We start from the raw sequence: 15,080 nt of genomic DNA, 5'->3' as shown, positions 1-15,080 counted from the left end.
CGGTTAGTTAATATAAAGGCTTTGCAATGGCAAAATAGGGGCAAGTACTTTCTGTTCAATACCAAACCAGGGAGGGGCTCTCTCAGGTGGAAGCGACCAATGAGCCAAATGTCTGAGACCGAATGCATAATAATAAAACAAAATCTTGGGTAGGCCTAGCCCACCTTGTCAACTGGCCTATGTAACTTATTGAAATGTAATCTGGGATGTTTACCATTCCAAATGAAGGACTTCGCTATGGTATCAAATTGCTTGAAATAAGAGAGGGGGACATCTACAGGGAGAGATTGTAGCAGGTAGTTGAATTTTGGAATACAATCCATTTTAATAACATTAACCTTCCCAATCATAGATCAATTTAATGAAGCCCACCTGCCCACATCGCTCGAAAACCTTTTTATTAAGGGGTCAAAATTAACTCTAACTAAATCACACAAATTTGTTGGGAATAAAATGCCCAAATATTTAATGCCTTGTTTGGGCCACTAGAAAGCGCCCAGCTGAAAAGATATTACTGGGCAGTACGCTGTCAGTGCAAAAGCTTCGGATTTAGACCAATTGATTCTGTATCCTGAGAACTTAGAAAAGGATTTAATAATTCTGTGGAGGCAAGGCATAGCTCTAGTGGGGTCGGAGACAAATAATAAAATATAATCTGTGTAAAGCAAAAGCTTATGTGCCACCACTCCCGCCATCACCCCTGGAAAATCATCTTCCCTTCTTATCGGGGCTGCTAATGGTTCCAGGGCAAGACAGAACAATAATGGGGAAAGAGGGAACCCTGCCGGGTGCCCCTATCCAGAGTAAAGTAATCTGAAATTAATCCATTTGTTTGTACCGCCGCTACCAGATGTCTATAAAGTAACTTAATCCATCCAATAAAAGTCTTCCCAAACCTGTATATTTCCAACATCTTAAAAAGATAATCCCATTCTACCATATCAAACGCCTTTTCAGCATCAAATGAGATGGCAGCGACCGGAGTCTGACCATTCGCCACTGACCACATGATATTAATTAGATGCCTGATGTTATCAGAAGAGCTGCGGCCCCGAATAAACCCCACCTGATCTATATGAATAAGAGATGTCATAACTTTACTTAATCGGTTAGCCAAAATTTTTGACAAAATTTTAACATATAGCTGGATCAGGGAAACTGGACGATAACTCGCTTGGATCTTTGTCCTTTTTAAGAATCAGACTGATCCGGGCTTGTGTCATGGTTGGTGGAAGCTTTCCATTCTTTAATGATTCTGTATAAACTTCTAACAAAAGTGGAGACAGTTCTGTAGCATAAGATCTAAAAAACTTGGTGGCAAAGTCATCTGGCCCCAGAGCCTTGCCTGTAGGCAAAGCCTTAATTACCTCGTCAAGCTCCTCCAAGGTTATCTCAGAATCAAGATAATTTTTTTGCTCCGTCGTCAGTTTAGGGAGTTCTAATGGTTCCACAAAATTTCCAATATCTTCATCGGTGGACGAAGATGAGGAACTATAAAGATCAAGATAGAAATCTTTAAAAGCATTATTAATATTAATGGCTGAGGTAAATATTTCACCACCAGCAGATTTCACTGAAGGAATGGTAGAAAAAGACTCTCTCTGCTTTATATATCTAGCCAAAAGTTTCCCTTCTTTGTCCCCTGACTCAAAGTAATAGCCTGATTAGCCAAAACTCCACCTTCCGTGACAAAATAGTATTATATCTGTATTTCAGTCGGGTCAATTCTCTGAGGCCATCAGACAACATTCAGTTCTTCAGCTCTGCCTCGGCATTTTTAATATTCCCTTCCAACTTTTTGATGAATGAGGCTGTGGCAGGGTGGAGGGCGGGTCCGGGCCGTGATTCTGCACACCCAGCCCCTAATCAGGCTGATCAAGCCCGAGAGGAACAAAGGCAACAGGAGACGGCAGTTCAACAGAGAGAGAGTTACGGGCAGCTGCCCGGCATGTGTTTGTGTTTGTCTTTTTGGTTAAGTTAATCATTAAATGATTGTTTATGTTGTTAAGCCGGTTCTCGTCTCCTCCTTTCCCTTTTACCTCGTTACACTGGTGCCGCAACCCAGGAAGGAGGGATGCGCTGTAGTAGAGTCCTCGCCACTACTATCCACCCCAATGGAGCAGCCGCGGCCATCCGCCGGGGGACGGAGGAGCTCGGCCACCGGAGAGTGGAGGAATGGCTGCTGACCGCGAGGGAAGGAGGGGCTCCTAGCCGACCACCTGGAGCAGTCAGGGCCGCTGCCAGGGGCGGAGGAGACCCCTGCCAGCCGCTAAAAAGTTGCGGGGACAGAGCCCCTTCTCCTCTCGCGGTCGGCGGCCATTCCTCCACTGTTTGGCCTGATTAGGGGCCGGGTGTGCAGAATCTCTCTGCCCTGCCACAGAGGCATACTGTATGATCTGACCCCTAAGAACTGCCTTAAGTGCCTCCCAAGCCATGCCCACAGAGGATACTGAGGACCAGTTGGTCTCCATATAAACATTGATTTCAGCCTTTAACATTTGTTGGAAATCAGGATTTTGCAAAAGGGATGCATTAAAGCGGCAACTATATGATTTCCTTTTCTCCATATTTGGCAACACCTCTAAACTCACCAGGGTTTGATCTGAGACTAAAATGTTTCCAGTTGAGCAATCAACAACAGATGAAATGAGGGACTTAGATATCAAGAAAAAATCTTGTGGACTGATGAAAAAAATGTATAGTCCCTCCCAGATGGGTTTAAAAGTCTCCAAATATCTGTAAGACCAAGATTTTTACACATCCTGTGAAGCGTCAGTATTGCTCTACGGGGCTTACACCCTTTTGCTTCACTATGATCAAGGACTGAGTTCATCAAAAGATTAAAGTCTCCTCCCAATATTATATCATGAGGGATGCCAGTAGCTTGCAACATACCTTCAAGATCAATAAAAAAGCCCTGATCATCAGCGTTAGGTGCGTAAATATTAGCCAAAATCAACCTTTGCCCCTGAATTTCTGCTAAAACAATAATGACTCTTCCTAATTTATCTTTAATCTGTTTGAGACATTTGAATTGCAGATGTTTACTTATCAATGTAATGACTCCCCTGCTCTTACTTGAGCCAGCACTAAAGAAAACATGTCCACCCCATATCTTCCCAAATTTTTCAACTTCCTATGGGGAAAAATGCGTTTCTTGAAGAAACACTATATCAAATTTCTTACGTTTAAGAAAAGAAATAACCTTCCTTCTTTTTATGGGGTGCCCCAACCCATTCACATTCCACGTGGAGAGAGATAATCCACTAATATTAACATTTTGACATATTAGAAAAAATTGATTGCATGTCAAAAATAAAATTATAAAGACCACATTCCAACATTATTGCAACAGTCAGACCCCGAACCTCCCCCGGAACCAAACAAACAGAAAAAAGAAAAATGTGCACATTAACCCAGCGCACGACAGCGCCAACCAGCGTCCATCCCTCTAAACTCAAAAAGTCCATGTACGCCTACGAGAGTCCCTGCGACAACATTGCCATCGGATTGCTCAAGTCCGGTGGTTCTATACAAATTCTGTGAGACAGAATTACATAACAGAAAATAATCTGTAAAACAAACTCCAGCCAATATGCAGAATAAACACAAAGAACGTGAAGATTCATTCACAAAACTGTATCGAAGATGTGTTCCTCCACAAAACAAACTCCAGCCGCTAGCGGAACCAGCACACACACACACACACAAATCTGTGCAGTTTCCTCGGACAGTCAAACGAATGTTCAGTGAGCCGGCTGTTCATGAGTGAAGCAGATGACCTAATCCTCCCAATGTCCTACAAAAAAATACTTTGTTACTCCACAAAACAAACTCCAGCCGCCAGGCGGAACCAGCACAAAAAGAAACAAAACAGGGGCCCAGTTTCCTTGGACAGTCGAGTGTATGTTCAGCGAGACAAGCTACTTGGGGGCAACGTGAGAAACACACTATGACTTCCTCAGTTCATTGATTTTATGAAAAACATCGCTTGTTGTGGGCATGTAAATATTTTGTGTCCATCCTTAGTATCTATTCTCAATTTGGCAGGAAACATCAGTGCAAAAGCGATCCTCCGTCGATGCAAGAGTTTCTTGAAGGAGTGTTATTCCACAAAACAAACTCCAGCCGCTAGGCGGAACCAACACAAAAAGAAACAAAATGGCGCCCAGCTTCCTCAGACAGTCAAGTGTATGTACAGCGAGACAGCTCACTTGGGGGCCACATGAAAATCACCAAATGGCTTACTCACCCCATTGACTCTGTGAAAGACAATGCTTGCTGGGGACATGTAAATACTTTGCGGCCATCCTTAGTATCTATTCTCAGTTTGGCCGGAAACATCAGTGCAAAAGCGATCTTCCGTTGATGTAAGAGTTTCTTGCATTCATTGAATCGATCACATTTCTCTCTTGTCGAATTCGCAAAGTCTGGGAACAAGAAAATGCTGTGATTCTTCCAAGAAAGCTTTCCTTTGCTCCTCGCCTCGTGCAACGCTAGAATTATATTGGATGATCTCAGGAATTTGGCTAGAATTGATCAGGGACTGTCTCCCTCAGCCGATCTCCAAGACAGGACCCCGTGAGCTCGCTCGATTTCCAGCTTGTGGCCTGTAATGTCGAGCAGACTCCGAAAGAGCTCATCTAGGAATTTCACCATATCTCAGCCTTCCTCATGCTCAGGAATTCCAACAATTCGGACATTGTTTCACCAGCTACGATTCTCCAAATCCTCCAGTTTTTCGCAAACGTGTTCCAAGTCTATCTTGGTCGCTAGCGGGTAAGCAGCTAATTCCCTCTCCGATGACTCCAGATAATCGATCCATCTCTCGACGTCGATGTATTACAGCAAGATCCTCTAAGACAGCAACAACTTTCGTCAGCATCACAGACATGCTTGCCAGTTGCCTCTGGATTTCTCCTGCCGCACCATCCAAACTGAGTCTCTAGTCTGCAGGCCTGTCAGAGGTTTCAGCTTGAGCACGTAAGTGTCTTTTAATATTTCCAGAGCCCGAGGATTTTGAATTCTTTGCCATGTTAACTTCAAAGAACAGATATGTAGCAGGGTGTATTGAATCTCACCAGTTTATGACAAAAAAATAACCAAAAATTAGCAAAGTGCGCAGAGCTCGCTGTTTATACGTCCGCTCCTCGCATGGCATCATGTGGAACCTCACATATGATCTTTTTAAAAATGTATACATTTCATCAATACATATATATTTCATCAATATGTCATGAAATTACATATATTATATTGCTTATATATCATGTTTATTGTTTACATGAATAATGTGTAGGCCTACTATCAATGTATTTACATCGATTTGTAGAACATGTCCTAAAACGGTACTGTCTCTAAGAACAGCAGCAGTTCAGCGAGTGTCTGCACAGAAGTGTTTTTGTTGAGCGCATATTAACGAGAGAGTCACACGGCTTCTTTACTGCATCTGTGCTATGTGTGGTTAGAATTACATTTGAATTTATTGTTGTTTTTAAATCAACAACTGACTTTAAAGAACAAAAAGGATGTTAAAAGAGACATCATTCAATGACGAATGGATCATGAATGGATCTCACCTTTGGATACAAATGACACAGAATAAGTCTAACCAAACTTTTACTCTCAATACGGAGTGAAAGGATCTCGCTGCTGAACTTCACACAGAGTAAAAGATCAATTACAGGTGCATCTCAATAAATTAGAATGTCGTGGAAAAGTTCATTTATTTCAGTAATTCAACTCAAATTGTGAAACTCGTGTATTAAATAAATTCAGTGCACACAGACTGAAGTAGTTTATGTCTTTGGTTCTTTTAATTGTGATGATTTTGGCTCACATTTAACAAAAACCCACCAATTCACTATCTCAAAAAATTAGAATACATCATAAGACCAATAAAAAAAACATTTTTAGTGAATTGTTGGCCTTCTGGAAAGTATGTTCATTTACTGTATATGTACTCAATACTTGGTAGGGGCTCCTTTTGCTTTAATTACTGCCTCAATTCGGCGTGGCATGGAGGGGATCAGTTTGTGGTACTGCTGAGGTGGTATGGAAGCCCAGGTTTCTTTGACAGTGGCCTTCAGCTCATCTGCATTTTTTGGTCTCTTGTTTCTCATTTTCCTCTTGACAATACCCCAATAGATTCTCTATGGGGTTCAGGTCTGGTGAGTTTGCTGGCCAGACAAGCACACCAACACCATGGTCATTTAACCAACTTTTGGTGCTTTTGGCAGTGTGGGCAGGTGCCAAATCCTGCTGGAAAATGAAATCAGCATCTTTAAAAAGCTGGTCAGCAGAAGGAAGCCTGAAGTGCTCCAAAATTTCTTGGTAAACGGGTGCAGTGACTTTGGTTTTCAAAAAACATAATGGACCAACACCAGCAGATGACATTGCACCCCAAATCATCACAGACTGTGGAAACTTAACACTGGACTTCAAGCAACTTGGGCTATGAGCTTCTCCACCCTTCCTCCAGATAATGGCATCTGATCTTTTCTGTTTTTATTTTGTTATATTTAGCTTTTCTGGCAATTATTAAATGTATAATTGTTACAATTCATTAAATGTATTAAAAAATACATTCATAAATACATTGAAATGAAACACACATGGTTAGACTTATGGCTTTGACTTTGTGGCAGTTTTATGGTACCAATCTAAATCGCCTAGGGTGTCATCAGAGTCTGGGCTGGCCCTGATAAATATGGTAACCATACATCAGACTACTATGGTGGTACCATGGTATTCTTTTATGTACTTTAAATAACCATGTAAATACAGAATGGTGCATAAATATGGTAGTTGTATCTCAAAATACCATTGTACTACTATCTGATACCATCTGATTCTGGAGAGTTATTGTCCAGGTGTTCTCTCTCACACACAAGGAATTTGGCCTCTGATCAGAAGCTCTGATACAGAATTACAACAGCTAGACAAAATTACAGGATACAATGAATAGTATATGTACTTAGAGTTGTTATACAGGAATGTGCAAAGTAAATTATGTTCAAATATGTATGGTTTTGTACAGGTAGTAGTCTAAATATGTAGTCTACAGTAGTCAAAATAGTGATTTTGCATAATGAACATGGGTTTGTATAGGTAGCATTTATAAATATCAATTAACATGTCTTTTTTTTTTTTTTACATGCACATACATTTTACATTGCACCATATTGCACACTTGTATACTGTATTGCACTATACTGTACTATGACTTTGATAAACATCATGTTATTAAGTCTTTTAGATGCTTTGCAAATGACTGATTGTTGTAAAAAGTGGCTTAAATGTAGGAAGCCACTTTTGGTGTGTAGCATGTTGTGTATGTTGCTACTTTCTCTGAAGTGCAGCTTTTAACTCATTTTTCTGTTGAGTAGTTGGTAGCTTAGCTTGCTAAATTTTTGAGTAGCTTGCCCAACACTGCTGACATGTTTGATATTTTTGAGCCGACTGTCCACGACTATAGAGGAAACCTTGTTGTGTATGATGCCATTGGAAATTGAGCATGCTGGGCGACAAAGCTGAAGACATGGAGATGGCGAACAAGTATTCAAAGTGGAGCTTAAAGGTGCACTCATTAATTTTTTCCTTATTAAAAAAGTTGAACTCCTAAAGACATGAATTGTAATTTTGCAGTATATGTATGAAATCATGAGCACTCACATTAAATGAAGACTCCAGTCATATCAGTAACCTTATAAAAGCTGTTTTATTCTACATGGAGAGAGTCCACACATGGGGGCTGCCATGTTAGAATCACATGACCAGCCGAATACTACTCACTTAATCCAGTAACCGTCCTGTTATTTTACACTTTCACTCATTGATTAAAGTAATCATGGCTGACTGTGAATACTACGTTTCTACAATGGCATCTGAAACTGAAAACTATTGATTTTAAATGATGCTGCATCCAAACCGCTAAGTGTCAGTGTAAGTCCAAGATGACACAAAGACTAAAGTTACTGAGTGCACCTTTAACTTTTAATGCCACTCTCCTTCAACTCACTTTGCAGTTTATAGAGTCCCACCCATGACAGCACCCAAATACATTTGGCCTTTTTTCCCCCCGCAAGAACACAAAGTAGTTTAATGTGATTGAATTGTCAGTTGATGTGATACCTAGTGTTTAAAAATATTTTCTGATAAGGTTACGATAAGGTTAATAAGTGATTTCATCACACCACAATAACGTTAACCTTTAACATGTTTACATATTGCAGCCGTCTTTTTGAAACCACTTGTATTTTTGCATTTATGGGCCCCATTTATTTCCATTGTAAGTGTTGTATGTAACAGGACCTTTTTTTTTTTTTTCATAATAAATGAGGGACAAAATCAAAATTGTGCTTGCGAAATGAATGTATATCAATGCTGTTCATTGATCTTAACCTGTAGCATTTCTTTAAATCCTAGATACACCCTTAGAAATAATAAAAACGTCAAAACCCATCCAAATTTTTTTTGCCAAGTTACTGCATTTACACACCCCCTCATGTTATTCCAAACTTGTATGACTTACTACTAGAGCTGGGTATTGATACAGATTTCCAGATTAACAAGCTCTCGATTCGATGTTGTTGACTCATATGGGTACATTTCTGTTACAATGTCCATTTTGCTTACATATAAAATGAATTTTCTCTCAGCTAATGCTCTTAACTATAAAGGAACCCTTCTAGGTACAAATAAAAATAAAAATAAAAATACTAATTTTACAAATTATATTTTATCATTAGTTTTTCATCAAATTGGTCATATTTTAGCTTTTGAAAAATGTTCAAATTCAGTCTATTCCATCAATTAATGTCTTGAAATTGTTTATATTATGTTGCATATATATTTTTGTTTTATTTTATTTTTTACTTGTAGAATTTGTACTATTTACAAGTATTTACATTGATATGTAGAACACATGCTTAATCGGTACTGTCGTTATAACGAGAGAAATGGTGCATGGTTTCTTCAGCGCATCCATCTGCGATTAGAATAAAATGTTGTTTTTTTGTGTGTGTGTTTCTAGTCAACAGCTGACTGGAAAAAAAAAAAAAAACTCCAAAGAATATTAAAAGTATCATTCAGTTACATACGTGGATCTCGTCTTTGGACACACAGAAGAAGTTAAACCAAACTTTTACTCTTAACACGCAGTGAAAGGACCTCAGTGCTAATAACTTCATTATACTACTCAATCACTGGTGAGTGATATCTGAACATTTACTAGCCAGTGGCTAATCAGCCATTTTTTAGTCAAATAGCGTGAGATTTGGTTGCACATGCGAACGATTTACATGCATTATAGAGAGTTGCCACAGTGAAAGATCGATAATAATTGATATTGAAACGAAGATCTCGATGCATCAGAAAAATTTTGAATTGGTCACTATTTTTCATGCAATTGCTATGAATGGGGATACAAAAGCATTCGTGCACTATTCCAAGTCTTGTGAAGTCAAACAATCACTTGTGTGTGGAACAGACCACTGACCATTTTTTCTTTTATTAGAAGATTACTTCATTAAACGCATTAAAGAAAATAAGACATTCATTTCACAAAAGTCACAACTTTATTGCACCTGTATATTTATTTTTATGTACTTGCAATACTGAATGACTTCTCTCGTCAGAAAAGGCATTAGGTACAGAACCATCAATTCAAATATGATAAAGACACCGGTGTGTTCTTCAGATTTCAATCTCAAGTGAATTTCTAAGAGAATACTGACATTCTACAGAACATATAGCGAAGTCTTTGTCACATTCTCACCCACTGAATTTGGGTCCTGAACAAGACTTCTGAGCAGTCTTTCAAAACACAATCTATTGGTTAATACATTTTCCATTTACAGTTCAACAAACCTTAAATACATTAGGATTCCTTTTAGTAATGTGCAGTTTAACATGTTTTTGTAAGTGTAATTTTCAATATGTTCTATTCTTTTTTGTTTTTTTTATGAAACCAAGGCAACTTTTCTAAAACAGACAGATTCATGGTAAGACTGATCTTCAACAACAAGAATGATTGGGGGGTCACAGAGAGTACACTGTACAATGTTTTAAATAGGAAAACATCAACCCTGGTTTCCACCTATTAGTTAATACGTGGGTAAGTATGCAATGCAGATTTGACCCAATGTATAATAGTTCAATGTGAACGACAGAGTGATGACAGTTTACAGAGACAGCATTCAGAGAGTTCTCCCTGGATTCAACCCTTTGAAGAGCATCCATGGGACTGCTGAAGTTGCATAGAAAGTAGAAAAGAGATACAGGGTGTGACATACTTAAACACGTTACGTCCTGCTTACAAGGGGACAGTCCAATTATGACGTAATTAAGCCCTCCTGGCAAAAACAGTGGTTTGATAAGGCCCATGTTTTTTTTTGTTTTTTTTTTAAAGCTTTCATGGATGAAATGCATTGCATTGTTTTATGCAAAAAGAACATGTTATCTGACTGAAAATGACATTGAGAATCTGAAGAGTTATCTAGACATCAGAAATTGTCAAGAGAATCATTTCCCTTAATAAACTGTTATATAATCGAATATATTCTTATTCGACAAAGTGAACAAAGCGAAGAGTGAGATGGGCAAGGCAAGACACAAAAAAGTTAAATCATAGGCAGTATATTGCGATGCAAGATGCCAGGGCTGTGACAAATAAAAAGACAAATATGTCGTCCATACAGGCAAATAATTGCATAATATTATTAGGAATAATTTGGCTCAAATATGAAAAAGCTAAATAACTTGGTGAGCAAAAGTTCCGTAATTAGAACCTTGATGTTACATTGGTTGATAAAGAAAATTATGCTTAAAACCATTGGAGGGAGGGGCTTTGTAAAACTAGAAATAACTTCATAGGAAAAAAAAAAAGATCCACATCTTTAGAAAGTGTAGGCCATAAAAGCCCCAATGCCCACAAAATTACCAATCTCTAAAGTCTAACAGACATCTTGTCTAGATAAAACCAGCCCTGGTAGACATTGGTGATCTGGATTATTCTTATAGTAATCAGCACCTAAGGTTAACAGGCTGTTAGCATTACAGTTTGCCCCATTTACTATGATCTGAAGATCATAATGGGTTCCATTAGCAGTGTACATTTTGGACTTGGATTTCAGACAGTGACTAAGCCTCAGGAGATAACCTCAGCCTCATTGCTTTAATTATTTCACAGTACTGCTGCATTCTGGGAGGACTTCAGAGGAAGAACCGGACAGATTGTACAGCTTCTGATCCATTAAGGCAACTGGTCTGGTCAGGGAACACAAACAGGATCCTCATTTCAAAACTGCAATAAGACAGTTCAACGACTGGTTAAAAATACAATGAGAACATTCCGTTTCAAGTTCCTACTTAATGAACATATGCGCTGAAATAATTATTAAAAAAATGTTAAGCCTTGATAATTGTCAATTAAGAGAGTGTTTTAAATGTGGAAAACGTGCAAACTTACTAACTGGTGATGCACAGATATAGAAATTTTGATCGATACGATAATTGTTTATTGTGGCTGATAACCGATTTGATGGCCGATATTACAATCTATATTGCTGTACATTTGTAACCTGGCAGTTTACTGTTTGTACTGGAAAAGCTATAAATTGTATCATTTTGAGTGTTCTCTGGGATTCGATCCCATGAGCTTGGGGTGGCTAGCAGCAGGTTAACTACAGGAACCTGAGAAGAAAACCTTAGAAGGCCCATACTGATATAGTGTGCATCCCTAATGAGAACCCATCTAAATACCAACAAACAGATTATCATCAAAGCATAACACTTTGTAAGAATTACAAACACAAAACTCCCTCTACCTTTCAGTGTCGATATCCCAAACTGCTACGCCTGCCGCCCGGCGTCACTGACCACATGTTACGATGCTCTTGGATCTTCTGGAAGACATTCCCATTTCTCCTCTTCTCCTTTTTGTATTTTTTCATTTTCTTCACCTATTCAAGAGGAGGGAAATGCTATTATTGTGTAGGTACACATATGTCAACATTGCATGATTTAAACTGAAGTCTGAAAGAGGCCAAGGCACAGCCATTGTAATAATTAGGGCTGTCAATTCTTCGTCTTCTTTTGGCTGCTCCCGTTAGGGGTCACCACACAGCAGACCATCTGTGATCCGCATATTTGACTTGGTTTTATGCCGGATGCCCTTCCTGACGCAACCCCCAGTGGCTCGGGGACTCTCACTCACACCTACGGGGCAATTTAGAGTCTCCAATTCACTTAACCTGCATGTTTTTTTGGACTTGTGGGGGAAACCCACGTGAACACGGGGAGAATATGCAAACTCCACACAGAAAGGCCCAGTTGAGCCGGGACTCGTACCCGGGACCTTCTTGCTGTGAGGCGACAATGCCAACCACTGAGTAACCAAATAATTAGGGCTGTCAATGAATTAATCTAATTGCATGAAATGCCAATTAACCACATATATTAATATTAGCAGAAAAAAACATTTGCCCCCAAATAAAGATACACAAAGACAATTGCCTACATACACTAAATTAAAATGTTTAGTTGTAAAAATCAGAATTCATGTAATCAAGCAAGAAAAATCTACCACAACAGCACTTACTTTTCCACTGTCAAACTCCTCGTCCCACTCATCAATGACAGTATTGTTTTTGGCATAACGGGTGTCTTCTATGGCATCTCTGCTGACGGCCGACTGATCTCCTTCCCAACTGAGCACTGATGGCAGAAATTATTCAAAACACAGACAATTCAGTACATGGTAATAATCCAAGCATATGTGCAGTCATCAAGAACTTTAAGAGATTTGTAAGTCATAGGATTGACCTTAATTCGATTTTCTTCCTCTAAAGAGCTGTTCATAAGATAAAAACACAGTAAAAAATACATCAACAATAGTGATGGAGAAATGAAGACAATAACTTGCAGTTAAATCAATGTACATTATCTTCAACATAATTCTGACTGTAAAAAAGGGGCACAGTGTTCATTTAAAATGCATCAAAACCAAATAAAACCAAAAATAAAATAAAATCATATTAAAAGACAGAATTAACCGTTTCCAGAGGTTGCACTACAAATAGTCATTATCTGTCAATTTGACGGACTGGGTTGTAAATGTTCCATCATGCACCATTTTTATTTGCCATTGTTTAAATTTTCCTGAAAATATACAATTTAGGTCTACAATGAGCTGGACTTGACAAAACAGAATAGTTTCAATGAAAGTCAATGAAAGTTTATGGAACTAAGGCTACGTATACATTAATCTAGATAAATCTGATAACAGCATTTTTCAAAACGCTCTCCGTCCACACTGCCGTTTTCAAACATTTTCCAAAAGTTGCTCGTCCACAATGAAACGTCTGAAAATGCTAAACTCTCTGTATTGGTTTCTGTATTGTAATCCCTGTTTTTCGAATACCTCAGTTTTCGAATACCTCAGTGGACGGAAACCAAAACAGTGAAATTATTGCAATTTCAGTGAAACTAATCAATTCTATTTATTAATTTGCACACAAAATCATTTCATTTTAGGGAGTCAAAATTTTAAATCAAACTTCAAGCTACCACATCATTGTTCAGTAAAATATTGTAACATCTGGTGTTTTTGAAGTGTCAATGAGCACATTTAAATGCACAATCTTAGACCAACTATGCTTAAGCGAACAATGTGTAAGGTAATTTAAATGGTTTGAGCAAATAACAATCAAACACATCATGATATTTTGCCCATTACCTTGCTCTGTTGCAGGTTCTTGCCTTTTTCTTTTTATTCAGCTCTCACAATGTGAAACAGATACTGCAGTCTTGCGATCTGCTCATCTGATTATCCCAAATATTATTCCACCAGACTACACTTTGAATCGGTTTATTTTCTCCCCTTTTCTTCACATCTAATCCCTATTTGCATCATGATCACAATGGCAATGTTTCAAAAGTAGGGAAATGCAATAGAACAGCTACTGTATTTTTTTCTCTCTCTCAAAATTATAGAAAGCATTTTAAAATATCCTTGGTCAACTTTATTAATTTTTGTAAAATGACAAAACTTCCGCCCGTTACCAAATCCTAACTTGACCAATTCTCAGAGAAAAAACAGCTTAGGTTCAGAACACAAGGCTGATTTACGGTCGACAGCAGAATTCATCTCACCTGCAGTTCCATAAGCTTTATCAGATGAGTTCTTGAGGAGCTCCTGAACCACATCACAGTTTTTCTTGCCATCCCAGCCCAGAGGGGCAGAGCCTTTCCTTGACACGCCCTCTGGGTCGTCATTGTTCTGGTTGCACTTAAAGCCATCCTGAACTTGACTGTCCCAAACGATCACAGTAGCTGTAACACAACACCACAAATGTGAGGTAGTTTTTTTCATTAGTGTGCTCCATTTGGGCTGGGCTATAAGTTAGTATATACTATGAAAGGTCAAAATGTGTGAACCGGTAAAGATTCTGCTAAACCGTTTATATTGCAGTATATCCATTGCAATTGTTATAAAGCACGACACAAGCAGACAACTGTAGCATACTCGTTGGAGGGGGTGCTTCCAATCTAGACAGCTGATTAAAATGGGAGCCATTTAGTTTTGTCACGTCGACCCATACAACACAAGAGAAGACATTATGTCTCTTGCTTTGCACCAAAGTTCAAGTTTGGTGAACTTTGCATTGTGAATCTGTACATCGCAAGTTGCCGCTTAGATCTAGATCTGCTGTAATATAGAACTGACATGCACTCACAGTTCAGCTATGCGGCATCATTCATATTTGTGTTACATGTAAAATAAAAATAAACAAATTAATTTTTAAAGTCACTACATTTTTGAAAATGAGACATTACTACATGGCTGAAAGATCCCTGATAGCACACGTACATCACCCAGACGTCTATTTGATGTGTGTTTATATCTGAAAGATGTATTTTTAACATTGTTTGCTCATCTGAAATACACCTATAAGACATATGTCAATAAGTATGTCTCAGATGTCTTTGAGACGTTTATGATTCAGAATGTTTGTAAATCTGATCTTTTTATGATGTTCAGTAGATGTTAATTAGATTGTGATGCTTTCCAGAAAAAA

The 15,080-nt window shown here is 38.5% G+C and overlaps 2 protein-coding genes across 8 annotated transcripts in view; one reads left to right on the top strand and one right to left on the bottom strand.

Moving 5' to 3' along the window:
- Window positions 1-15,080, top strand: part of LOC127452154 (gastrula zinc finger protein XlCGF8.2DB-like) — a 467,064-nt gene that overhangs the window by 151,063 nt on the left and 300,921 nt on the right. The window lies entirely within an intron of this gene.
- The window catches only part of LOC127452145 (ubiquitin carboxyl-terminal hydrolase 36-like), a 35,114-nt gene continuing 29,593 nt past the window's right edge, over window positions 9,560-15,080 (bottom strand). The window contains exons 18-22 of one of the 5 annotated variants that reach the window (XR_007899204.1): window positions 14,155-14,334; window positions 13,739-13,902; window positions 12,826-12,853; window positions 12,602-12,717; window positions 11,946-11,963 (exon numbers count right to left, since the gene is read on the bottom strand). Coding sequence is in view for 3 of the 5 variants with exons in the window: in XM_051717387.1 (XP_051573347.1) it covers window positions 11,832-11,963; window positions 12,602-12,717; window positions 14,155-14,334 (428 nt within the window). In the remaining 2 variants the exon portion in view is untranslated. Of the gene's footprint in view, window positions 11,306-11,828; window positions 11,964-12,601; window positions 12,718-12,825; window positions 12,854-12,878; window positions 13,903-14,154; window positions 14,335-15,080 lie in introns of those variants that run through there. The other 4 variants (XM_051717387.1, XM_051717388.1, XR_007899205.1 and 1 more) reach the window with 4 other exon arrangements.

The sequence above is a fragment of the Myxocyprinus asiaticus genome, chromosome 14 (genome assembly GCF_019703515.2).
Source record: "Myxocyprinus asiaticus isolate MX2 ecotype Aquarium Trade chromosome 14, UBuf_Myxa_2, whole genome shotgun sequence".
In the NCBI taxonomy this organism is placed as follows: domain Eukaryota; kingdom Metazoa; phylum Chordata; class Actinopteri; order Cypriniformes; family Catostomidae; genus Myxocyprinus; species Myxocyprinus asiaticus.
Note: the sequence above shows the minus strand (reverse complement) of the source record. Positions and strands in the feature narration are given on the sequence as shown.